Genomic DNA, 25,500 nt, shown 5'->3' with positions numbered 1-25,500 from the left:
GGAGCGGGAAGCCCGGGCTTGGGGAGGGGAGGGGGGGGGACTGGGGGGGGGAGGACGGGGACCGGCCCCGCGGAGCGGCGGGGAGGGCGGCGCGCATCCCTCCGCCGCCGGGACGGTTGCCAGGGCGACGGCTGCGTGGCAACGGGCTGGCAGCGGGGGCCGCCCGCCGCCGCCCGCCCGCCCGCCCGCCGCCGCCCGCCGCCGAGCCGCCGCCGCGGCGCGCAGAGCGGGCGCGCTGCCCTCCTCGCTAGATGCTGCGGCGGCCGCCCGGGAGCAGCCACGCTCCGTTCACGGCCACCGATCGCGGGCACCAGGCAGGGGCAGCCGCCGCCGCCGCTACCGGGAGCAACGCTCGGCGGCCGCCGCCGGGCCCAGGAGAAGCGCGGAGCGGCGCGGCGCGGCGCGGAGATGGTGCCGCTGGTGCGGAGGGCCGGGGGCTCCCACCAGTGGTTGGCGATCGTCTTCCTCGGCCTTTGCTGTTTCCTTCCCCCCGGCCGACTCGCCGCTCCGGGTGGAGACTTTCCCGGGGCGACCGTGGACAATCTGGTGGTCAGGAAGGGGGACACGGCGGTGCTTAGGTAGGAGGCGATCGCGATGGGGGGGGGGGGCGCATGGGGGATGTTTTAGGGGTGCACGGAGAGGAGCCGCCCGACCGGTCCCCGCCTCAGCAGCAGCCCCGAGAGCGGTCGGGGCTCCCGGACCGCTCTCGGGGCTGCGGTGCGTGGAAGTTGTCACCGACAGCACCCGCTGCCTTCATCCCGGGAGCTGGAGCGGTCGCTGAGTCGTTCTCCCGGTCCCCGGAGGTGTGATGCGGGGAATGGGGGGGTGGGGGGGGGTGGGAGGGGGGGGTGTCCCCCGCAGTGCGTTCCCCGGTTTGAAGTCTCTCTTGTTTTAGTCAAGCACGCTGCGTTGATGGAAGTTTGGAAAATGGGCTGCTGGGGGAAATGATGCCGGTTTGGGCTTTTCGGCATCAGTTTCGGGCTCCGCAGTCCGGGTATGGCTGGGCTGTAACGCCGTGCTGGGCATCACGCCCTGTCAGAAGTATTCCCGTTTTTATTTTTCTTTTTTCCTTTTTTTTACATTTTCATATTTCTCAGCGATTAACGGGGAAAGCTCGCTTTGCGCCGTTAGATTACGTGTTTACCATAGCTCTGTTATTGATTCTCCTAATGAACCTTGCGCTCCCCGTGCTTACAGTATCTTCTCTTCAGTCCGGTTGACCGGAGCACAATTTGTTTACCAGTGGTCGTACACCATACTTAATCTACTTGAATCCTTTCTGATTTGAGTTCGTTAATCCTCTGGCTTGATTTGATTATTTTTTTGTCCCCGATTCTAACTTTTTATTCATGCATTGTACTTTTGTCACGATCTTGCTATAGTTCAAGAAAAATACGTTTTCTCGTTACCTGGAATATGATTGCAGTGGGTTGAACCTCCTTGCTTGTGACAAATCTCCAATTTAATTGGCAGTAGTTTTAAGCTATGAAGTATCTGGCTGTATTATTTTTTGTTGGGGTGTCACTCACTTAGGTCTCCAGATTACAAAGTGTTTTAGCCATATGCATTTTTAATGATCCTACAATCTGCTGTGAAATACTGCATGAGGCATTTTCAGTAGGAATTCGGAACTGCTTTATAGCAAGTCAGCCTGCTTCTGGTGTAGTAGCTACTGAAAATACAGTAGATGTCTATGTAGGGCAGCTGACAAGTATTTTTTATGTATACCTCAATTACAGTCTGTATTTTGAGATGTCCTAAAGTCCTCGTGCTTTCTGTCTGCAGAATTGGAGAATCAAAGGAAATTAAAAAAAAAAAAAAGTCTATTTTATTTGTACTGTTTCAGACTTAAAGGTTGCAGAGAAGGTAACTTGCTGAGTTCACGGGCAGTTAAGACAGACATTCAGCCAGTACTAAATGCTATTAGGACGTAAACAAATATATGTTTAGAACTACCGTATTAAAAAATTGTGGAATTACTCTAAAGGTTACCTCCTGGTGGGTTTCAGCTGGAATACATTCAGCTTTCTAGGCCTAAGATTGTGTTTGGAACTCAGTCTCTGTGCAGCTGGATAGGTTACATAAATGAAATTAGAGCTTTAAGATTAAAACATTACTTTTGCCTCACAGGGGAGGGAGAGTATCTGTTTTGAAAAGAGATGCTGCTAAAGGAAACATTAACATCGCTACTGAACTCTGGAACAAAGCAATTAGATGGTGAAACAACGTCGATACATCTGGTTTTTTCGTTCTTCTTGCTCTATGATTAACTTCTTTCATTTCGTGTGCCTTTTGTAGGCTTTCTTTCAAATCAGAGTTTATTTTGTTTTCAGCCGGTATTGCAACTTGAAAGGGGAAACGCAGGGTCGCTATAAGGGAAAACACTTTCGGAAGAGTACGCAGAAGACAGGTAGAGCTGTTTATCTTGAGTCTCTCAGTGCACATCATCACTGCTCCTCCTGAATTTTTCCTCACTGGATATTTGTAACATAAATATGTTTCAATATACATTAAAATAGTTGCTATTAGTAGCCTAAGTCTTGGGAGCTGGCTATTTATTTAAATACGAATTCCAGTGAGCTGGATAAAACAATTTGGGCATTAGAAAAGGAGTTTTTTCCTTCCAGCTCTGTAGCCGTCTGAATGTAGCTCTTCTCAGTTACTGTACGTCGCAGCATCCGAAGTTGGCTGTGCCCTGTAGTTCTCAGCCTCTTACGGCAAGATGGCCATCAGCTCCCTTCTGCCGGCACGTGTTGATTCGCCTCTCAGTGCCAGGCTTCGCCAATTTTGTCTGTTCTCCGGCAACGAGGGCTTCAAAAGTTACCTCCTTACTTTTGTTACAACGACAGCAGCGTGCTTAAAGCATCTCGCGTTCCTTTTTTTCTTCTTTTTAATGATTAATGCTAGAATATGGGAGTAATTCCCATGGCTTTAAGTCAGCGTTTTCTTGGCTGCAAGAAGGTCAGGGTGATTTCTGTGATGCACGGTTAGGCGGAGGCGTCCCCGAAAGAGAGGGCGTTGCGGGCGCTGCGGGGCGCACCCCCTGTGCCGGCTCCTGGGGCTGCGGTGCTGTTTCTCAGGGCTTTTACTCAGCTGTGCGGCTTCGTTACGCATCGGCCCGCCTCGTGAGGTCTGCAAGGAGTGTGAATAAGTGGGGTTACCTGCGTTGAACTGAGGATGAACTTTTACGCGCGAGTCTCGTTTTGAGCTGAAATATTAGGGAAGAAAGCGGGTAGCCTGTTTCAGTGAATAAGGTGGCAGCCTGAGCGAGCCAAGTTCCAGTCTCAGTTCTCACATTAAGTTTTCATTGTCTTTACTAAAGATGAGGCATAAAGCCTCCTTTAACTGCTGAGGTTTTCCAGTAAAAGCCTCTAAGTGTTAACAGGAAGTAAAATAAGTTGTACAACTCCCTCATTTTAAAATAGTTAATTCATATGAAAGTGTAATTAATCAATTCAGCATCAAAACGCGTGCAGCGTTTTTCTAGTGCTGTAGAAGCAAAGCTGCGAGCATCGCTGCCTGCCCGGTGCTCCTGCTCGGCCGGGCCCCCCCCCCCCCCCCCCCCCCGTCACCCCTCGCCCTCACCGCACACCGTGGGGTGGGCGCGCTCCCCGTCCTCGCCGCCCGGGCCACGGCGGGGCTGGGCCAGGCTTCCCCAGTGCCCGGGCAGCACTGGGATGCTCGCGTTCTCCCCCGGCCTCCCTGGCCAGCGCTCCCCGACGCTGGCAAAGGGCATGGCACCCCGCGCTTTGCACCTCCAGGTGGACTGGCCGGACAGGCGGTTTGCCAGGACGTCACTCGGCGCCTGTTTTGGTACAGAAAGCATCTTAGCAATTATTTTTTAAAGAAAATCTCCTGTTAGCCAAGGCGTTCTTTCTGATGATGGGCTATTTCTGTAGTCTCGGTAATTAAAACCGGGTACCCTTTGTTTGTTTTCAGTCGGTGATTGGTCCATGCAGTCCCAACACTGTTTGTGTCACTGTTTATTGAAGTTGTAAGAAATTATGTCAGTAATGCAGTTGTTTTGTACGGCAGAATAATTTTGGGAAGCCACTTATTTTCAGGAGTATAATTCTGTCCTGCAGCTTTTCTGTATTCTTCCCAGGCAACCAGTTAAGATTTAATGAGAACGCACAAGGAAGGAGAGAGCAGGTTATATAAACATTATTTTATTAAAAGAACAAATTGCTACATTGTAAACTGCTAGAAATACAGGAAACAGCCTGTATTTTCAGAACCGGATCTCTCTAGTGACCCTTCTCAAGACCTCCCCTAAGGAGAGGGATCACCGTAGGTTTGCAGCACATCCGTAACCCTGACAGCAGCGGTGGCGATTTTGGAACAGGAGCGTTTCAAGAGAGGCGACGAATGCAGAGCAGTTTTGCTCGGCGCAGGCGTGGGTGACCGGTTTCTGTTCCCTCACCGCCCCGTCAGCAGTGCTGGTGCTCGCGGGTCGGATGCTGGGGGAGCACGAAGGCCAGCTCCGCTGGGGCGGGGGCGGCTCCGTCCCCTTCCTGCCGGCCGTGCGCGGGGTGACGCCGGGAGGGCAGCCGGAGAGCTCGCCGCCGGGATGGCAGCCAGAGGCCTTTCTGCCTCCGGGATGAAATAAAAGGGAATTTCTCTCTGACTTTCTGTGCTGATGCTGGTCTAGGTTACGGGTGATTTGCGTGTGTGGCCCTCTTGGCTTTATATATCCAAGAAAACAAGTCTAGCTTATTAGCATTCCCTACATACCTCGTCGGCAATTTGTAAACAAAATCCCCTTAGGTATCTCAATGTACAAACCTGAAGATGATCAAAATGGCTTTCTCTAGCAAGCAAAGTTTCTTATCCTGCACTTTATTTTTCTTAAAGCTCATGGATAATAAAAGCTGGCTTACCTGATAGTACTTTTACATTGTGTGATCACAGTAAATTAAGTTTTAGAAGTTGACACGTTTTTAAAAAAAGCAGAAGATTTTTTTACCACTATGTGATTATAGAGTAATTTATCAAAGATATGCTCTGCAATATGTAAAATAATGTGAATTTTTCACTGCAAAGAGTAACCTCTAGCTGGGATCCTTTGGATCAAGGTTCCCAAAGGCTGCCAGTGAAGAGCAGGAGCGGTGGAAGCTGTGAAGCAGATAACTGGGTCCGGTTGTGACTACAGAGCAGATGTCGGTTCTTGCCAAACCTGGCTGGGAAAACCGGGGATCAGCTCTAGGCCAGCCTTGTTAACAGGTAGATTGAACTTCATCCATGTCTTTTTGACCACAGTAGTCTCTTTTGGCTATCCCCTGTGAATTTTGTCTGAGGTTTAGGGCAGCCAACAGTCATCTGAGAAGGGTGATTGTAGGAGAAGATTTTTTTTTTCTGGTCATAGGTCAGTAGGTTTGGGGTTTTTTGGTTTATTTTCTAAATTTGAAATTCTTTGCATGTAGCCTGGCTGCTTCTCTTTCCACCTTGGAGAATTTCAGGCCTATGTCGTGCGCAGTCACGCTCTCCGCTGCCTCGGAGACTTGAGGTAGTCATCATACTCTTCGTATGAACCAACAGGTAACACAGGACGGGCTGCACGAAGCAGCTGCAGATGGACACTGCCTAGGAGTATGTTTTCACTGGTATTAGAAGGTTTGGGCACATGGCAGACAGCTGATCTGAAACACCATCCATCTCTTTCGGTGGCTGCTTTTGGAGTTACTCAGCTGCTTCTTTTCCCTAAGTTTTTCCGCTGGTGGAAGAAGTTGCCATCTGGGGAACGAGAAGAGCAGCTCCTGGCATCCTCCGTGTCTCTCGGTGTCCTCGTCTGGGAGAGCTGCTGCTTCAGCCCCGAAGGCAGCAAGCGTGACTTCTGCCTCCCCCGAGAGGTACCGAGCTTTTCGACCGTGACACCCCCGGGGTGGCACAGGAGGCATGCGAGGCAGTGTGTCGGAGAAATGCTGTTCCTTGTGCAGCACTGATGACTCAGTGCTTCGCTGTGGCTCCCTCGAGCTTCGCAGAGATCGCAGTTCTCACTGCCTATTGAAAATGACTTTCCCAGCTGCGTGTCTTCTTCTTTGCTCGTATTGGAAAATGGGATGCTCCCTGTTCTCCACTGCGGCTCTCCTCTGATGAACGTCGATGGTTCAGGGGAGAGATGGCCACCTAACATTATTTTTCTAAACTAGGTCACTTTAGGGGTACCAAATGCAGGGTCTCTGAGACCAGAGACTCTGAGATCAGAGTCTGATATAGGGATGAACTCTGTTTTGGCAGGTGAAGTTTGGCAGCGGCAGCCAAACCCACGTCTCCTGCTTCTCTGGCTTTCAAAACATGCCGATTTGCAGACTGGACTGCCCCTTTCCCAGTAAAGCACGTCAGTGCCTTACCATGGGCGCAGGGGAGTCCTGGCCAAAGGAAACCTTGCTGGGGCCATTTCCAGTTCCTGCTTCTGCTTCCCCTGCCTCCAGGCGCTCAAGAATGAAACTACAGCATTATGGTCATCATCATGGATTTTATTTTGTGGGGGTTCCTTGCCAACACTTCTCGAGCTATGAAATCCCATGGATTCCCAGATCAGCGGTCCTGAGGAACATCTAGCTGCTCTGGTCGAAATCGCTGAAGGTGCCTGTGTGGCTTGAGCGCCTGCGTCACGCTGAAGGTCAAGCAGGCTTCGACTCGGAAGCTGTTCAGGTCCTCAGGGGGATGTAGGTGCCTAATTCATATTTAAATTGCTGAGAGGGGCTAGTGACTTTTGGGGATTGGGACGTACTTGCCAGTTTTGCCTTCTCTTTCAAGAAGAGCTGCCCTTTATAGCCAACAGTCTTTGCCAAAGGAGTGACAGTGGTCATGGAAAGCCGCTAACACGTCTGCCAAACATTCTCCGTCCGTTGTCATTCGTATTACTGAGAATTGGGCATTTGGAATGAAAGTTTTGCAGTATGAATAGCAGGAGAATATCAAGTGTATGTAGCATATTTAAATTTTAAGATACTGTCTATATTCTAGCGTTATGGTCCCTCTGATGCGTGTCCACACGCCAGTGTTGGATACAGTTGTGTGCACCCGTGTATAAATGCAGCTACGTCTATGGGGGGGGACGGGTGGCGTAATAAATATAAAAACTTTCTTCTTTTCTTTATGATTTTAAAAGGTACATTTCTTGACTTCCATACTCTTTCGGTATTCTTGTGCAGTTCAGGATCATAAATCATTTGGCTAGGTGAAGCTTTGTTCCTCTCTCTCTGAAATGTAACGGTGGTACGTGTAGACATATGTGCACGCTCCCCCATAAAATGAAGCTGTTGTTTGGGTAAGACTTTCACATTCCAAATCCCTGCCAATTATTAAACAAGCACATTATGGCGCTTGCCTCTTGTCTGTGCAGTAATAATAAATAAATTCAGAGTAAATTAAAATAATTTATCATTTTAAACAATCGCGAATGTTTCAGATGTTATGCAGAGGAACTAACAAAACAAGCAATCAGTAAGGAATGAAAAACAGAATTTGTTCCAAAGGGCTGTTCTGTTGAGGAAAAAACAGAGACTTAAATTACTTTCTTCTTGTCATCTTGCATAAGAGTTGACTGTAGCCGATATCCCAGGGAAACAAGTCTCGGGGGTTCATGCTGACTCGTTTCACAGGCCAATCAGCGACACGCAGTACTGGCTTACCGCTCTCTCTCCTGGCAGAAATTTGACCCAGCGCTGTGCTTGGAAACTAAAATCTGTGCTGCGGCAGGCTCGAGGAATCAATCTGGAGACATTTCAGCTCTTTTTGAGACTTGCAGGGGTGGATGGGTACGGCGGGGCTCGCACTCCTCTGATGAAGGCAGGCAGGTCCCAGACGCAGACTGGCATGTCCTGGCTCGGCCGGGCAGGGTCGGGCAGCACTCTTGCACCAGCGGGCTATTGCCCACGTTGTTCCTTCTCCCTGGCACGGCTTTGGCCCATGCCAGCTGCCGGTCCTGCATGCCTACCACAGTACCGTAATATCACGGGCCATCCTTTCAGAGGATCCTCTCTCGCACCCCTCCATAATGGGGCTGCCGCTCTTCCTGGGAAGGGAATGAGAAGAGCGAAATAGGTGATGCACAGCATCCTCCCCGCTGCTCTAGCTGCTGAGCGAGCCACCGCCGGCAGCCGCCCCCTTCAGATGCCGCCGGTGCCGGGCGAGGAGCCGCGCAGCCTGAGAATAAACGTGATTTTTTTTCAGAACTGGAGGGGTTCAAGCCAGCAGCTGAGTGAAGGCAGGGGCAGGTTAATCCAGCTGCCCACAGCTCTGGATAAATTCAGTGAGATTTTGCAGGTGGCAGCGGCGGCAGTGGACTCGCCTGCGATGAGGTAACGCTGCACTAATCAATCAGGTAATTGATTGTATCCATCCGCAGGCTGCTGGTACCAGAGCTGCCGGCTCCTTTACCCTGCTTCATCTGCGAGTCAAAATGATCCGCAAAGATAAGGTTGAAAGACAAACCTTTGTCTCCCTGTGAGAATGCTGCACGAGCAACATGGGGAGAGATGTTTGTAAAATACCCCTCTGCTAAGGCACTGCCTGTTGGCAGAGGTAGGAGGTTCAGAGTCCTCTTCAGCTCCGGCTCTGTCAGCCTTTGAGCAGAGGTGCTCAGTACAAAATCCACATACTTGCCAGAAAAGAAAAGTCCCACTTGGAAGCAGAGGAAGGAAGTCTTCAAATTTGCAAAATTTTGATTTCCCCCAACTCAACCCAGACGTCAGTTCAAGGTTCATGCTAACTCAGTGACGTGCTTACTTAAGTTTGTAATCGTCGGGCAGTCCCTCCTCTGCCTTTTGCCGGTAGTTGTGCCTCCACCATGCTGTTAGCGTGGTGCAGCCATCCCAAGCCCTCACCGCCGAGACCGCATAGTGGGGCCATTGGGACCCTTTGCAGGGGCTGAACAGCTCTGCTCGGCTGCTTGGTATGGCCGTGCCATCGCGCCCTGCACCGCTCAGCTGCTCGGTACGGCCGTGCCATCGCACCCTGCACCGCTCGGCTGCTCGGTATGGGCATGCCATCACGCTCCACACCGCTTGGCTGCTCGGTACGGCCGTGCCATCGCACCCTGCATTGCTCGGCTGCTCGGTACGGGCATGCCATCGCACCCTGCACCGCTCGGCTGCTCGGTATGGCCGTGCCATCGCGCCCTGCACCGCTCGGCTGCTCGGTACGGCCGTGCCATCGCGCCCTGTATGCAGCGTGGCAGAGTACGGCCGGAGCAGACCCTCGCTCTTGGCGCTGGCTGAGGTCGCGGTGCTCTGGTTGTTCTGCACAGGCGTACCAAATCCCACTCACCTTTACCCTACCATGTCAGAAACTCTCAGGCTATCTTCTTTTTACTTTTTTCCAATATTTTTCAACTCGGCAGAAAAAGTATTTCTTCCTCTGACTGGATGCACAGGTTTTTTCCCAACTTTACAGCTGCCAGAGACCCCAGAGCAGGCTGGATTCATTAGTGCACCTGCATTTGCATGTAGGTGGATATGTAAATAGGCCCAATAAAATGTTCAGCCGTCGCAGCAGTGTTTCCCTGTACTCTTTCTGTAGTACTTTCTGTATATGTAACAGCACATGGAGCCAGTGGATGTCTGCAGTAGCTCTAGCTGTAGCTCTGGTTCGGTGCGGTGTATTACTTGTAACGCCTGTGGAGGTTTGCTGGTGACTTACACGCGAGAATGGCCCACCAGTGAGTTCAACTCAAGTTTTGATTGTTATACCTGCAAAACTGTTAAAAAAATATAAGATGAAGTAGAACATGCTCTGTTTTATAAGAGAAAAACAGTCAATCTATTTTAAAAGATTTTCCCTTGGCAACGGCAGACAATCTGGTGGTCAGACAGCCAAACAGCTATCATTAGTCATGCATAATTAAAACAAAGAGAGTATCCAACTGTTAGCAGTAACAGCTTTGTCTTGGAGAAAATCTCATTAGCATACAATACTTCTTGCAGAAATCTCCAGTAGTTTTTCTCATGCTAATGTCAATGTAAATGAAGGAAATTCTATATATTTATGTATATATGCTGGTTTTTTTCTATACTGATGTAAATGTACAGGAATACGATAACTGTCCAGTTTAGTATAGCATCTGTGATATGCCTGCTAAATTTACATAATGCAGTTCTGTCAAAAGTAGGCAGGAACCTTATTCCCTCCACAAAACATAGGCATGCATAATTTACGGTACAGTGGTATGCCTTTGATATTTCACTGGCTTCCTGTTAAAAAATGCTTTTAAACTGAATATAATTCACCACCATAAAACAGCACCGGAGACTGAAGTCCTCCCTTTCTGACCACCTGGTTTTCACCTGACGCGAATGCTCCTGTTAAATTTATTCCGGGTACGGAGAGGACGATGCAGACCTTTGCCCTTCATTTCCTTGGAAAAGACTGACTGACAGGTTTGTTGTGTTGCACTGCACAACTCTTCAGGCTTGCTTTCGATGCCGTTAGGTACGGAGGAGATACGTTTCTTTAGAGCACGGTCCCGATAAGGAGCTCCAGAGCTACCGACGTCGGTGGCACAGTCGTGCCGTCAGTGGAGAGCCGAGAGGCTCGCAGGCAGGTTAGCGATAGGAACCGGTGGGAAGCTGGACCAGGTAAGAGTTATAAACAACCAGTTAAAGAAGGAAACAAGGCTTTGAAACCACTCTCCCATTTCTTACTAGTTGGAGAGGGGAGCATCTGTAAAGCCCTGGTCTAGAGGCGCACGGTAGCTTTGCTGCTGGCTACAGCTTTAGCCTCTTAATTAAGCAAGAATGACACGGAGGACAGTTCTCTCCAAGGAGACTCGATTGAAGAAGGGAAGGGGAAGTTTCAAACGAAGTTCTGGTTGATTTAGCGTGGTTAAGGTGTATGTGATCATGCAAAAATAAATAGGGGTTACCTCCCGCCTCGCCCCAGCAGCCAGCAGCTCCCAGCTCCGCGGGGAGGCTGGGCTGGGCGCCTGCGGAAGGGCCTGCCCTGGCCCGCCGTGCAGAGGGGCCCTTGCGGGGTGTCCGGGAGCGCGCCCAGGGCAGTAGGAAGCTGGTCGTTCAGTGTATTTATTTTGTTACGTTTCTGATACATGGTGAACAAGGGTACTCCATCCATCCATCCATCCATCCATCCATCCATCCATCCATCCGCCCACCCGCCCGCCTGCCTAGTAGCTATTGACTTACAGGAAAATCATTACTTTTTCTTCAGCACGGTAGTTGAATTTCTGACTAAAATAATATATATATAGGCACATATATGTATTTTTTTATAGACTTAGTGCTGGGGGGTTTTTTTGGGGGTTTGGTTTTTTTTTTATATTAAAGCTGTTAATTCCGTGTAGCAGTTGTAGAAGAACATTTAAAATAGAACAGACTCCTTACTCCGGTGCACTGGCATGCCTCCTCAGTGGTGCCTTCGGTGCCCGCTCTGGAAAGGTGCTTCCTTCGCGTTTGGTTGTGGCTGCACACCGCCTGTGGGAAAGCGATGCTCCTAGCAGCGATAGATAGCTCCAGCAGCCTCTGGGTTATGGTGCGGGTAGATGCCATGTGAAAACAGGAAAGTGTTGCAGAATAAATTGCTTTGTGCTGCTGTGGAACAAAAAATTTGCTGGAGTAAATGAAGCAGTATTTTTCTAAACCATTTTTTCCCCTTTTTTCCCCTCTGTTTCTGCTTGGCCATGCTGGTTGCATAGAACTTCCTCTTCCACTTGTCTTTCTACCCTGTTGTAAAAAAAAAATGGTCAGTGTGCCAGTAGGCTGTGTATGTGGAAGAATAAAGTTCATTGGGACGGCTAAGTGTATTTAAAAGCTGAGCACGTAGTCCAGTACAACCCTTGTGTGAAAACTCCAGTAATTTTTTTAGCAGGTTTTAATAAGCTACCAGCTTAAGTGCTGGAATACCTATGAAGAGGTTTTACTTCCATTCTACTAGCTCTGGGTTTTAATAACACCGGTGGAAGTTTGCAGAGACAACATGTTAGAGCACTTCATTCACTCGGGATCAGGAGCACCGGAACAAGCAGCGCGTGCTGGTTCTCTGCACTGTTTGGTTGGTCTTAATTCAGGAAGGTTTACTCTCGTCTTTCAAAGTGAGAGACCTGCTAGCAGCAGAAGGACCCTCAGGAAGGGTGCACCAGCCCACAGGGTGATTGCTCCAAATCAGCCAGGCCTGCTGCTTCACCGTCCCCAGCGCAGGTACTGGTCTGAAATTGGGGCCGCTCCTTCAGGGAGCCCAGGGGAGAGTGGCAGCCTTCAAAACCAGCACAGGCGAGCTGTTTTTGAAGCTCTCGGACGGGCTCTGCCCAGGGCGGGCGCGTACCACTGCTTGTGTCGGCGGCAGGAGCGTGGGTGGCTGGGCGGGCGCAGGGCGCAGCGTCCCCGGGGGGCTGCCCAGCGCCGGCGTTTGCGGAGCAAAGGCTGGCATTGCTGCAGGGCGGTGCCCAGGCGACAAAATGCTGCCCCGGGCAGCACACCGAAACGCCGATTTACCAGTTATAATTATCAGAAAGAAGTTTAATGGGGGAGGGTGTAACTAAACGCATTATGTTTGCCTGTTCTCTGTGACTGTGATGCTGCCCACTAGAAATGTTCAACTTGACACAGGAGCTCCAGACATAACCTTGGCTTTCAGTAAATTGTGGTGTCACTTAATTTTAAAATAGAGCTGTAAATGCATGATGGAAAAATGAAAACGTTAAATATGGCAGCCGATACTTGTGGTAAGTGGTACACTGCAGTATTGGAATAAACACATTTTATGTTTGTGACACGGTTCAAAATAAACTGTATATTATTACTGATGTAATTTAATATCAGATCAGATTCTCTGAATCGTGTTATAGAAAAGCATGATGGTCGGAAGCTCCCATGGTCGGTGAGAGCTGGGGAGGGTGCCTGTGCATGTGCAGAGGGTGAGGTCTATGCTAAGAGCAGTACTGTGCTCGGTAACGACTGGGAATTGTCGTCACAGCTGTGTACTGCATTTTGGAACCACGGTGCTTGCCTCAGCCCCTTCCCAGTGGAAGACTGGGATGGTTAATGCCTCCGCAGTTGCTTCTTCTGCTTTTCTAGCCCTAGACCTGCCAACACTGAGACTCCTCTGAGAGACCACGTGTCCTTGATGCATCTCCAGGGTCCGCGATGCATGGCCCAGCCAGTGTCCTTTACCTCAGTGGTACTGGGCTTGTGAAATGGGCTCACAGGTTCTCTGGTGAGGCTTCAGAAAGGTATAGGTGAAGCAGACTGTGAAGTCCAAATTAACGGGCTATACTGCACTGAAGACTCAGCGAGATGTGGAACTGCTAATTTTCTCCAAATTGGCTGAATAAAGGTCAAGAACTTCTTCTTGCCAGCAGGGAAGAGGAGGAGAATAACTCCCATGCCACGACCCATGGGAACATGAAGGAGAACAGCAGAGGTTCAGGTACTTCCGAGGAAGGGTAAAAGGATGGATAATTTTCCATATAGCCTTTCTGCCAGTTTCAGGAAACCCAGAACTGCAGTGAAGACGGCAGAAGTCAGCGATCGCACCGAGCTGTTGGGTTGTCCACCGTGAGGGGACGGCAGCCTGCAGGGCTCTGATCCGTTTGGACTACAGGGTGCGTGTGGAAGCATTGGGTTCTCCCAATGTGATGTTCACCCAACGACCGCCGCAAGAGCTGGAACAGCCTTTTGGTACCCCGTGCTTGGTGGCGGGACTGGTGCTTTGATGCTGAGAGGAAAACATGGAGTTTAACCAAAGATAAACATTTAAGTAACGCAGCTTTCAAAGAGTTTGTTGGCTTTTTTTTTAAATTCTAGAAGTGGTGTTGACTCATCTTTGTGTCAGTCCCTCAAATCATGCTTGCGTAAGCATTTCCTAATGATTTTTTTGGTTTCTTGCATATAAGTGAAGGTAAACTTAAGGAGTAGAAGAAGAAGACTTGCTTTACCAGATTTTTAGATTGACAAAATACTTTTAGCTTAATTATAACGGAAATTGGGAAATGGTCCTAAAAGAGGTTGAACACTGTCAACACATTTTGAAATAAATTACAGGTGAGGTTGTCCCAGACTTTGAATGCTTACAGTCTTTAGGAGATTGAATGCAAGTCTCAGTGAAATCTCAAAATAATTTGATATCCTGAGCTGAGGCAATAATAAGTTTCAAAAGGCAGCGAGAAGAATGGATATCTTGGCAAAAATAAACAGATAAATAAAAGCGCTGTCTTCTGTGTTTGTCTACTGTGTCACAAAATCTGAAAGGCTGAGGTCTTTTCTGCAAGATGAATGAACCCAGCTTTATTGAAAGCATGATTTCAAATAGGTAACTCTATCAGGTCTAAAAGCAATTATTTCAGTTATTCTGTTCCTAACCATCATAATATAGCAGTTTTTAATGAGAGATTTGGCTCAGATGAACTAAATTAGTTAAAAAATGAGCACAACTGTATGTGAAGGTCTCAGAAAGGACTTACATTATTAAATTGACTTATTTTAGGATCTATGCTTATGAAGTATTGAGTTAGCTTAGTTATGTACTTTAATAGATGTGACGAAAAATCTCATACCAGTGGGAGTTAAAAATGCAGTAGTTTTGCAGGTATTGTGTTGCTTACAGAATGAAATAGCACATAATAATGCAATAATTAAAACATTTCTTTGTATAATAGTCATGCTAAATATTTTTGTTTCTAAATGTAATATGGTGGTATAATATTTACAAAATTATAGGTTAATTCATTAAAAGTATGTATGAGTTTATCTTGATGTGTTATGTCATAATTATCTTGAATTTGTCATAGGAATTAAATCAGTAAACTGGCAAAATCTTGTACTTTTAGATGTGCTGTACAGAGGGAAGTGTTAAAGTGTTTCCCTGTCTAGCTACTACTTTAGGTCGTCTCAATATAAGTGAAATTGTATTGCAGCACTTAAGGCACACCTTTTATGATTAGACTCACCAGGCCACTTCTAACTTCTAATAACACTCCCACTTCAGCAGGGTAATTCTCTCATAATTCTTGTTCAAGACAGTTATTAAGTAAATCTAAAATTAAATATTTAAAATGTCATTGAAATGCTAATATAAACAGTGAAAAAAAAAGACTGATTAGTCTGAAGTTTTCTTTCAGGTCTTAAGGGTCTCTCATATCACAGTTCTTGTTTTATGATGTGTAAACAGGTTTTTAGGTGCTGTGGGCAGGGATTGTAGGAAGCCACTGTGACCTTCAAAATCTTTTAAGTGTGCTATAACAACGTGTGAAAGCTAACTTGCATACCTCTGCTACAGAAATTATCATTATATTCCTCTTCACAAAGAAAATCCCAACCTTCACCGTTCAGGTTACTTTAATTCTTCAGGAAATTTTTTTGTAAGGCATTTTAGGGCGTAAATTTACATAATGGCTTGAGAAACATAGCGTACGCTGTCCAAATAATCCTGAAAAATTCTTCAGAAGATATTGGTGTGCTGAATTACACCATGCCCCGTTAACTCTGGCAGTCCTTTAGGGCTGTTTCTGGAGAAAGAGGGACCATGAAGTAAACTCTTGAGTTGACAATTCAACCAGAAATCAGAAGATTAGCGTCCTGTCCCAACCTGTAAAAGACTATCACCCTCCAGGATTTTGGAAACACACATGGCTTATTAGAAAAAACTGAAAACTTATCTACTAGTAAGACATTTACCGAGCACTCGCCCAGTCTTTCATAGAGAGGGGCTGTTTGTTCTTTTTTTATCCGCTAACTTTGAGGTTAAAGAACCGCCGGGCTGGGGACATGGAGCGAGGGGCTGGAGCGGCTCCGGGCGGGAGCCACCCGGCAGCACCAGGTCCAGCTGCCGCAGGGACCCGCCGCCAGCTCTGCACCAGCGGCACTTCTCCTGGGCGGGCAGGAGGGTTGGGGCCAGGTCAAACATTGTAGTTGTTTCTGGATAATTACTCAAACGTACTCAATTAAATATTTCACGTCCTCTGTATAAAGCACTGTCTCCAATTCTTATAGAATCATAGAATGGTTTGGGTTGGAAGGGACCTTCAAGGTCCACCAAGGACACCTTCCACTAGACCAGGTTGCTCAAAGCCCCGTCCAACCTGGCCTTGAACGCTGCCAGGGATGGGGCATCCACAGCCTCTCTGGGCAACCTGTGCCAGTGCCTCACCGCCCTCACAGTGAAGAATATAGAATCATAGAAAGAGCATCTGAAAGACTTTCTGTTATTGGAGAGCTCTGTTTACTTTCTGCAGTATTCATGTATGAGACAATTTTGTGTACGCATTTAGTTTTTTTTAAAAAGATAAGAGATTTGTGTTACTTCAGGGAAGGGATCAAAACAACAGCTTCCAACTTGCAGCAGTGGTCCAGCTGCTCCTCGCCCCACAATCGGGGTTGGATTGCAACTTTTGCTTTTGACAGAACTTTGGTTCTCTGCCTGGCAGACAAACAGAAGGGCACGTATAGCTGAAAAGAATATTTACCAATAAATAATCGATACACCAGACGTATTAAGTACCCTGGAAAGAGTAAGTCCCCAATGCTGTGAAAGATAACAGGCTTATGATGACCGAGTAGCCCATACCTGCTGTGGCAGGGCGCTGGGTTAGTCCTTCTCTGCTGCACTGCAGGTCCATGGCCAAGCCTTGCACCACCCCAGCCCTGTGGCTCCGATGGGCGAGTGGGTCCCAGGGCTTCCCACCCGGACCCAGGGCATCACCCCATGTCACTCAGCGCGCACCAGCAAAGCCCCGGCGGGAAAACCTCATGTACAGGTTCCACGGTCACGAAAAGCAAACAATCTTTTATATATTTTTCTCTGTAGTTGGTGAACTTTGCTTTGCTGTTCGCGACCTGTGAACAAGTGTGTAGCGGGATCAAAATCGGGTGAGAGGAGAGAAGATGATGGGAAAATGACCAGTGGTGAAGGAATAGGTCACCAATTCACAGGTGCGGAGCTTTGGTCACATTCACAGGAGACCGAGTGATGAGTAAATATGTTATGAAAGTGGCCTAATTATGACGAGCAATTTTCCCCCCGGCTGGAACAATTGGACTAGAAAATTGTACTAGACTTTTCATTCTGAGACTATTAAATAGCAGAGGAAGAGAGAACAAAATATATCTTTTGTCACAGCTACTTTTTTTTTTTTTTAGTGTAGTCTTGCACACAGCTGGAAATTAGTTTAAAATGAATTGAATTAATTGTATTTAATTTGTGACTTTTTTTTTTTACCTGCATAAACCTCCTTTATATTACATTTCTGGTAGTATGATGGTGCACATGCTAAAGATAAAACACAGCCTGCAAATTAAATTTGGATAACCCGGTCATTTGGGGTGGGCTGCAGCTCGGGGCTGTCCCAGGCCGGGGGGGAGGCGTTGGGCTGAGCGGGACCTTCTGGGGAGCCGTGAGTGCAGCGCCGCCCGGCTCTGCCGCGTACGGTCCGGCTGTGACAGAAGATGGGGGGATTAGCGCAAAGCAAAGGGGGGATTAAAAGGGAAATTTTGCTTAAAATCCCCGCTCAGAGGCGGAGCGGTCGATGCTGTCTGCAGCGAGTGCGCAGGCGTGAAGGGGCAAGGGCAGAGGAAGAGGAGGCGAGGCATGGTGAGCACCCCTGAGCCGGTACATGAGCATCTGTGAAATGCCAAAAACTGTTCAAAGTTTAAAGTTAAACTTGGGGCGCAGGTGTGGAGTGGAGTGGAGAAGATCCGAGAGTCTTTAGCATAGATACGGTAGATGAATTTTCAGGTTGTTTTTTTTTTTAATATAGAGCGGCATGCTCTTGTCAGGAGATTATAAAACCTGCAGCGTTCACCCAGGCTGCGATAGCCACAGGAAACGTGGTCAAAACTGCGGCACTGGCGGTGCTGGTGCGGCCGAGTTAGGCAGCCTGGCGTGGTCCAGCCCCCGCATGCGGGTGATGGTCTGGTGACCTGGGGTACGCTCAGGGTGCTGGGATCGTTTCCTACACGTTGCAGAATTGGGTTTGGATTTTTTTTCCTCTTCCTCTTTCATGTATTATATCCAAATAGCTGATCATGATTTTTTTTTTTTTTTTGTCTCTGTAACGCATTTGTCATTCACTTGTACTGATTTTATCAATGGGTAATGGATTTAAAATGCATCTGGGTTTTGGAGGTGTAAAGAGCACTTTCTGTGATATTCATCTGTGCTGGTTTTGGCTGGGATAGAGTTAATTTTCTTCACAGTAGCTGGTATGGGGCTGTGTTTTGGATGTGTGCTGGAAACAGTGGTGATAACACAGGGATGTTTTTGTGGTTGCTGAGCAGTGCTTACCCAGAGTCAAGGCCTTTTCTGCCTCTCACCCCACCAGCGAGCAGGCTGGGGGTGCACAAGGAGCCGGGAGGGGATGCAGCCGGGACAGCTGACCCCAGCTGCCCAAAGGGATATTCCATACCATATGACATCATGCTCAGCATCTAAAGCTGGGGGAAGAAGAAGGAAGGGGGGGAGGTTGGGAGTGACGGCATTTGTCTGCCCAAGTCACCGTTACACGTGAGGGAGCCCTGCTTTCCTGGGGATGGCTGAACACCTGCCTGCCCATGGGAAGTGGGGAATGAATTCCTTGTTTTGCTTTGCTTGCGTGTGCGGCTTTTGCTTTCCCCGTTAAACTGTCTTTATCTCAACCCACGAGTTTTCTCACTTTTACTCTTCCCATTCTCTCCCCCATCCTGCCGTGGGGGAGTGAGCGAGCGGCTGGGTAGGGCTCAGGTGCCGGCTGGGGTTCAACCACGACACCATCTCATTGAGTGCAGTAGTTTTGTGTAAATATTTCAAGTTAACATGCATTCTTTGATAAATACCAATAAGGCTTAAGTGGTAATATAAATAATTAATATCTTAGGATGCCTGGCCTTTCTAAATATAGATAACTGGCATACCAGAGTAGTTTTACTACCTGCGTGTTATTTTTTCCTGTACCTATGGCCTTCTCTCCCCAGCAGTAGTTCACCTTTCCCTCCCTACCATCTATTTTAGCATTAATGTTTACTGCAATGAAGCTATTCATGCTCAGGGAACACATTATTCTGTTTATGAAAATAGTAATAACCCTGAACACTGCATATGTACTTGGCACATAATTCAAATAACTCTTGAAACATCACATTTCCAATGGACTGTGCTGATTCCTGCTTTTTTTAATATTAGCTAGGTAAAGCGAACAGTGAAGGAGAAGATTTTATATAACAAGATTTATTTTTAATTCAAATATAATACTTCTGGAATGACTGTCTTGAAAAGCGTACTTTTTAATATTTTAGACACATCCAAATGCATTTTCTTTTTACAAGATTAACCAAGTGAAGGATCAGAAGGAATATTGTTTTGAAGTGTTCATGAAAATAATGCTTGTGTAGAAAAGTGGAATATAACGTTAAGGATGATGCAGTGCATTTATCTCTGTGACTTGAGGAAGGCAGAACTCACAGAAGAGCCAAGTCAGTCCAGGAGCCAAGACTCAAGTACTGACTGAGTGGGAGGAGATACTCAGATAGTTGTCCATGGACTCTAAATGGTATTTTGATGTCAAATGTATGGATAGTTGACCTGCTTATTATAGCTACAATAAATTGTGAGGAGAAGCCAGTATCGCACTAAGATTACAGCTCGTGATAAAATATTTTTGGGATGCAATGCTTAGAATTGTAAGTGCATAAACCGAAACCAACCACCAAACAAAACACAGGCATAAAGCTTCAGATGTTCCCTAAATACGAGTATGTTTGAAATTCCTGTGATTCTTTTTGGGGAGGCAGAGGGGAAGTGGAAGAAGCTTAGATTCTTAACATTTTTTGCAAACCTTTTGAATTCTTCGATGGAAGATAATACATTGTAATAGTACAAAGTAATATTATTTTTTATAGTAGCAAATGATGTGCAGTATTTACTGTTGATCAAAGTTTATGTTACCCAGAATACAGTTTCTGTGCAAATGTTTGCTGTCTTTGGAGAGGACTTGACACATTAGTCATAAGCTAGAAGCAGATAAATTACAATATCCAAAACACATCTGCTAGTAAAAAGTTTGACTGGCTGCAGAAAAGCAATACAAATATATTCATAGCAGAATAAAGGATTCCTTTTTCTATTTAAGAATATTAATTTGACTACATATGTATGCTGTTTAATAATATACATCTATACTTGTGTGATGGCAGAATCAGGGATGTTCTTTCTTTTGCTTCATCTGGACGAGAATCAGTAATCTTCATCTAAAATAACAACAGGAATTCAGCACACTGATTACTGAAGTTGTCAACCCTTTTATAAAGTTACAGCATCTTGTACATCAGTTAGCGTAATCAGTTGATAATAAAGAGCACCACTCAATTAACAAATAAGTGCCGTCGGCGGTACTGAAGTATAATTTTGGCCATTTTTAATAGGTGATGCCTTCGTAGGGCTGGTTGTAGTTATTAGAAGATAATAAGTCTTGGGAAGGAACGGTATCAGGAACGTGCAGCCTGAGTGCCTGCTGCTGATTACTCACCGCTGGCGCTCGTCGAGCACCCGACCCGAGTGGCAGCGAGCGCCCTGGGGTGGCTGGGAGCCAAGCCCGGGAGCTTGGTGGAAGGCGTGACATCTGGGGGGGCTTCTCCTGCTTACAGCTTCATTTCCTGCAGAAAGGGACGTCTCCTGCCGTTCTCTTCCTGTAAGAATCATATGTTTATTTTTTTTGTTTGTTTGGGTTGGGTTTTTGGGTTTTGGGTTTTTTTTTTTTTGTTTGCTTTTTCTTTGGTTTTGTTTGTTTGTTTGTTTGTTTTTTCTTGTTCTGGCAGCAGTGTATAATATTGCAGATTAAGAGTTATTTTCAGAAAATATTTACTATAGGCGCCCCCCCACCCCCAGCAGACTGATGTGGAGTTTCCCTGTCTAGCAAAGCTTTACGATATTGTAATTATGAACCTGGTACTGGGGGAGCTGTACTTCTTAGCATTCATCTGCCTTTAACAAAAAGTAGATAGTTCCTGTAATGGTTCCAAAAACATTTTCACTAGCAAAGAAGTTCTTTAAATAGTACTCACTGAGTGAAGCCGCTAATTTGCATGACAGCTTGATTAAACGTAACCTGGTTCCAGACTTAATTTATTTTCAAACTGTCCAACATTTTCATTCCATCCCATTAATTTTAAATTAGTAGACTAGCTGGATTAGATTATTTAAGAAAAAAGGTAATTTTATTATCTTCATTTGTGTAAATTCAAATCCATACTGTAAAGTCGCCTGAAAGCGGTTATAAATAACAAAACTGTTTGCACGAGCATAAAGATCTATCGAACCTGTTAGTGTGATGCATAACGAAATGAAGAATTAGGTCTTTTAACGATCATCTTTAACTGCAGCAGAAGCTGGGTTGCAAATTTGGCTCCATATTACAATATATATTCCTGAGTATGTGGGTTTTGGGAAAAATGAATCTGAGAAGATAATATTTAAGAGTGCATTTTACACAGATCTTCAAGAGGACTCCATTTCCAACAGAAAGTGATTTTTCAGCTGCGGGAAGTGCTTTGGAGCTGGTTTTTAATTGCACGAGAGATTGCGAGCAAGAATTGTTTTGAACAGTTAATGATACTGATACAAGTTAGTGTCTTTATGACGCTATATGAAAAGGAAAAATGAAACATTCACAGTAAGAAACAAAAACTAGTATTAGTATTTGTTCCTCTGTTTGCTGTCTTCTTAATACCGAGTTTTATGAAGGCAAACCAATTTGTCTGCATCTGTTCTGCTTGAAGGCTTAGCGAAAAGGCTGCCCTTCATCCTACAGGTTCCAACCTGAGGTTTTCAAATATGTCCGCTTCTTTGCTGCCACGTGGGTGTTCCGTGGATGAAGAATACGCAGGTGTAGAACAGAGAATCTCAGCTACTCTTTCAGAGGCGTAGTACTCACTTTTGCACTGGATCTGTTAGAGAAATTGGCCACAGCTCTTTGCTTTCCGTTACGCTGGAGGTGGGATGCACCATGTTCATACCAAGTCCTGCAGAAAAGGGTCCAGGCAAGAGCTTTTTAAATTTATTTCTACATCCATTTAATTAGCTTCTCTTTCCAGGGCAAGACTTGTACAGCAGTTAACAGAATATTTCAGATTTCTCATGAAAATGGACCCAATAGTTTAGGTTATCTACCATCTGTTCCAAAGGGATGTTTTCATGGCTACGGCTGTGAATACTTGTCCTAGATAAAGATTATATTAGACATCATAAAATATATTCTGATCACTGGTTAGAGCGCTATTGTCATTATTAGTGTCTCAGCACAAGAACAAGTAAGTATTTGCTATAAATTATATTTTCAGAGTATTGGAAACAATAGAGAAGTTTCAGTTTGCAGTATGGCTAAGGATTCATGGACAGTGCTGAATGCTTCTTTTTTACTTCTTTCCTTAGATCCATACTAAAATTGTTTTGATTATTCATTGACTATATTAATTAATTTTAAAGGCTTTTTAAAAACTGTCTTTTAGTAATAGCCTGAAAGTAATCTAAGTGCCATGGGAGCCTACAGTTTACTTTCCAAAGTAATTTTAGCAATTAGGAGCCTAAATATTTTTTATTTTCCTGGGTCTGAGTAATTTCTGAAAACAGGGAAAGAGACTTTTGAAACTTGTAACCTGCTGATCGGTCAAACGTGCTGAGACTCCGGCATTGCCAAGAAGCTGTAGACCGAGCAGGAAGGAAGAACGTCACTCCCAAAGCCAGTGACGGCACTCCAGTTTCTGTCTTCATCCAGCTCATGTCTGTAACTGTAGCCAGTCCGATTCCCAACGTGCAGGACATTTTTCCTAAAAGGATTTGTGAACGTACATGTATTTGTTTACTTTGCAAACTGATCCTTGGGGTTTTGAGTTACACAAAACACCTAAAAGATTTTTGCAGTTCTTCAAGGCAGCAAGGATTTTTAGATTGGTTAAAGTAAACTTGATGTGTCGAGTGCTGATTGTTGGCTTTGGGTTTTTTTTCTGTGCATAGCAATTTTCTGTCAGAGAAACAGTAACAACAAAATATAAAGAACAGATGTGCTGTGAAATGTGATTGATATTCGCGCTAATGTGTTATATGAAATATTTGATCAGGGTGGGTTCACCTTGCTTCACTGCTGGAGAGTAATTAAATTTCCTAGATTAGGACCCTAATCTACTGCTCTAGCTGCTCTAAAAAAGAAAAAAAGAGCGGGAAATGCTTTCAGAGGGTGATCTGGCTACCTGAAATCTGACTATGAATGTCTTGAGACGGGTGGGGTGGTCTGTATCATTAAACTAAATTAATTTGTAACCCAAGAAACTCTTTGTTAATTTATGGCCTCTGAGATTGGTGGTCTAAGCAAGATGAACCAATGCTAAACCCATAAAACCACTTCGGAGACAATCATATCCTCCTGGAGTGATGTACGGCAGACATGAAAATCTGAGATCCACTGAATATTATCCGGGCAAGTAGCTCAGTGTATTTCATGGTAACATTAAACCTGAACATGTAGAGGAGAGACAGGAGTTTTGCCAAAACATAGCCAGTTTTCATTTTTTATGATCTGTCATCCAGCTTCAATATCAATAGCTGTGCTCATCTTGAAATCTTCTTCACTCGTGAGCCTCTGTCCTCTTTTGGTTATTTTTTTAATTATTATTATTTTTTCCTTTTGAAGAGTCCTATTCCACTCTTTTGCTGTGCGGGCAGGCTTTGGATCCCCTTGGTTACTCCCTCCTTTCTTGTCTCTATGCTCTTGAAAATTTAACTTGCTGGCTCCGTGAAGATGACGCACAGATACATCTTCAATTCAGATTTGCATCTTAGATCTGCAAAACAAAATCTCCATTTTATCTTCTGAAATCTCCTTGTAGCTACCTACCGAGGAGCTCAAGCATTACATTTTTAAAAAAGATCACATATCTTTCATTTCTGCCTGTCTCCAATAAATGCCTTTTCAACTAACTGTCCTGCTTGTAAACCAGCAGCCTGGTTGGCTGGTACCCCTCTCTTGGTTCTCCTGTCCGTGCTCGCTCTAAACCTTGCTGATTCTTTCTGCATAACATCCCTGTGAAATGCAAACTCCTATATGGGCTTTTTCATCTTGATTAATGAATTATTTTTCCTTCTGATTTTAAGAAACACCATCTTGCATTGTGACATTTCTTCAGACCTCTGTGACAAATATTTTTTCAGACCATCCTCTTGGTATCCTGCTTTGGTTTCCTCTGGTTCCAGCTTCTCCATCGCATCAGGGATAATGTATTTGTCTTAACGTTCAGGTTATCAGGTAGTAATAACCAGCCATGAAAATGAATGTCTTTAATTTGGCCACTGCCCTGGATATGACAGTGACAAAGACAGCTCATTGCCTGGGCTGGGGAGTAGAGCACTCCATAGGTCTTCATTTGCAGCTCTGACTGCGAAGTTTACGATTATGGAATGGAAAACAATGAAGACAGAGAGGAGAACATTTAACATTTGAATGAGAAGACCAAGACATGTGACACTAAATATACTTCTAAAAGATAATTTATTTCCTAAATCGCTTTCACTTCTGAATTTGAATAGTAGTTATGGATGAAAACCAACTGCATTTCATCAGGAAGTGAGTGAGCGTTGAGGAAAATACTAGGGGCGTGCTAGTAAATATTTATTTGCGATAGATGTGCATAAGTGAAAGATAGAATTCAGCATTCACTAGGGCTGAATCCATCTCGTGACATAATTTACAATTTCCAAATTTATGAATATATGTATGAATGGCTGAATATAGACTGCTGTGAATACTAGTAGTTGAAGGTCATGCCATATTTCATCGGAAAGCTAATTTTCCTGATGTATATAATAAGGTTTCACATTTGATCTTCATGTAATGATTACTGGAGCATTTTAACATTCTATTATTGTGTAAATAAATGTTAGTATGTAAACGTTTTTCTCACACTTGATGAAGCAAGTACTGTTTCTGTTATGCATCTGAAAGCAGAAGACGTAGCTGATCCCAGTGATGTTCATGTCTGTGCAACCATAACAATGGGACAGGCTCATGCCGGAAAGAAACAGTAAGTTGCCTGTCTTTGCATCATTGTTAACATTTTTCAGCAACTTCTCTACATTTGGAAAGAAGTGGACTGATGTCGCTTGGGAATCATGAAATGCCTTCTGAGGCAGATGATGTACGCTTATCTGGGAAGGGTGACCATCTGTGAGCCAGCAGATCTGGATGCTCTGAACCTTGGAGTGCTACAAGACTTGGTTGAGAAGATCACCCGTCCATAGGTGTTATTCCATAGTAATATACAATCTAAAATACTTCAGTGAAAAATCCAACAGATTCAAGTAGTTAACAAAACCAATTCAGTATATTTTTTTGCATTCTTTTGTGAGGAAAGAACTATTTCAAATCTATCACAATCTTTTGCGATTTGTCTGAAAGGCTACATGTAATGAGCACTGCCTCTTACCGCTGTTTGATTTAGTATAAAAATTATATATTTACTATAAAAACTCTTGTTTCTTAAAAAAAACAAAAGGCAAGCTGCAAGTTCAGTAAGGCTATGTTACGTGGAT

General features: G+C 45.4%; 1 protein-coding gene across 2 annotated transcripts in view; it reads left to right on the top strand.

Moving 5' to 3' along the window:
* The first annotated feature begins 408 nt into the window (after positions 1–408).
* The window catches only part of NEGR1 (neuronal growth regulator 1), a 297,810-nt gene continuing 272,718 nt past the window's right edge, over positions 409–25,500 (top strand). For both annotated transcript variants that reach the window (XM_050900845.1, XM_050900844.1), the window contains exon 1: positions 409–578. In XM_050900845.1, the coding sequence (XP_050756802.1) occupies positions 409–578 (170 nt within the window). The remainder of the gene's footprint in view (positions 579–25,500) is intronic.

The sequence above is a fragment of the Gymnogyps californianus genome, chromosome 8, assembly GCF_018139145.2.
Source record: "Gymnogyps californianus isolate 813 chromosome 8, ASM1813914v2, whole genome shotgun sequence".
NCBI lineage: Eukaryota > Metazoa > Chordata > Aves > Accipitriformes > Cathartidae > Gymnogyps > Gymnogyps californianus.
The sequence above is the reverse complement of the archived record's forward strand: the minus strand, read 5'-3'. Positions and strand labels throughout refer to the sequence as shown.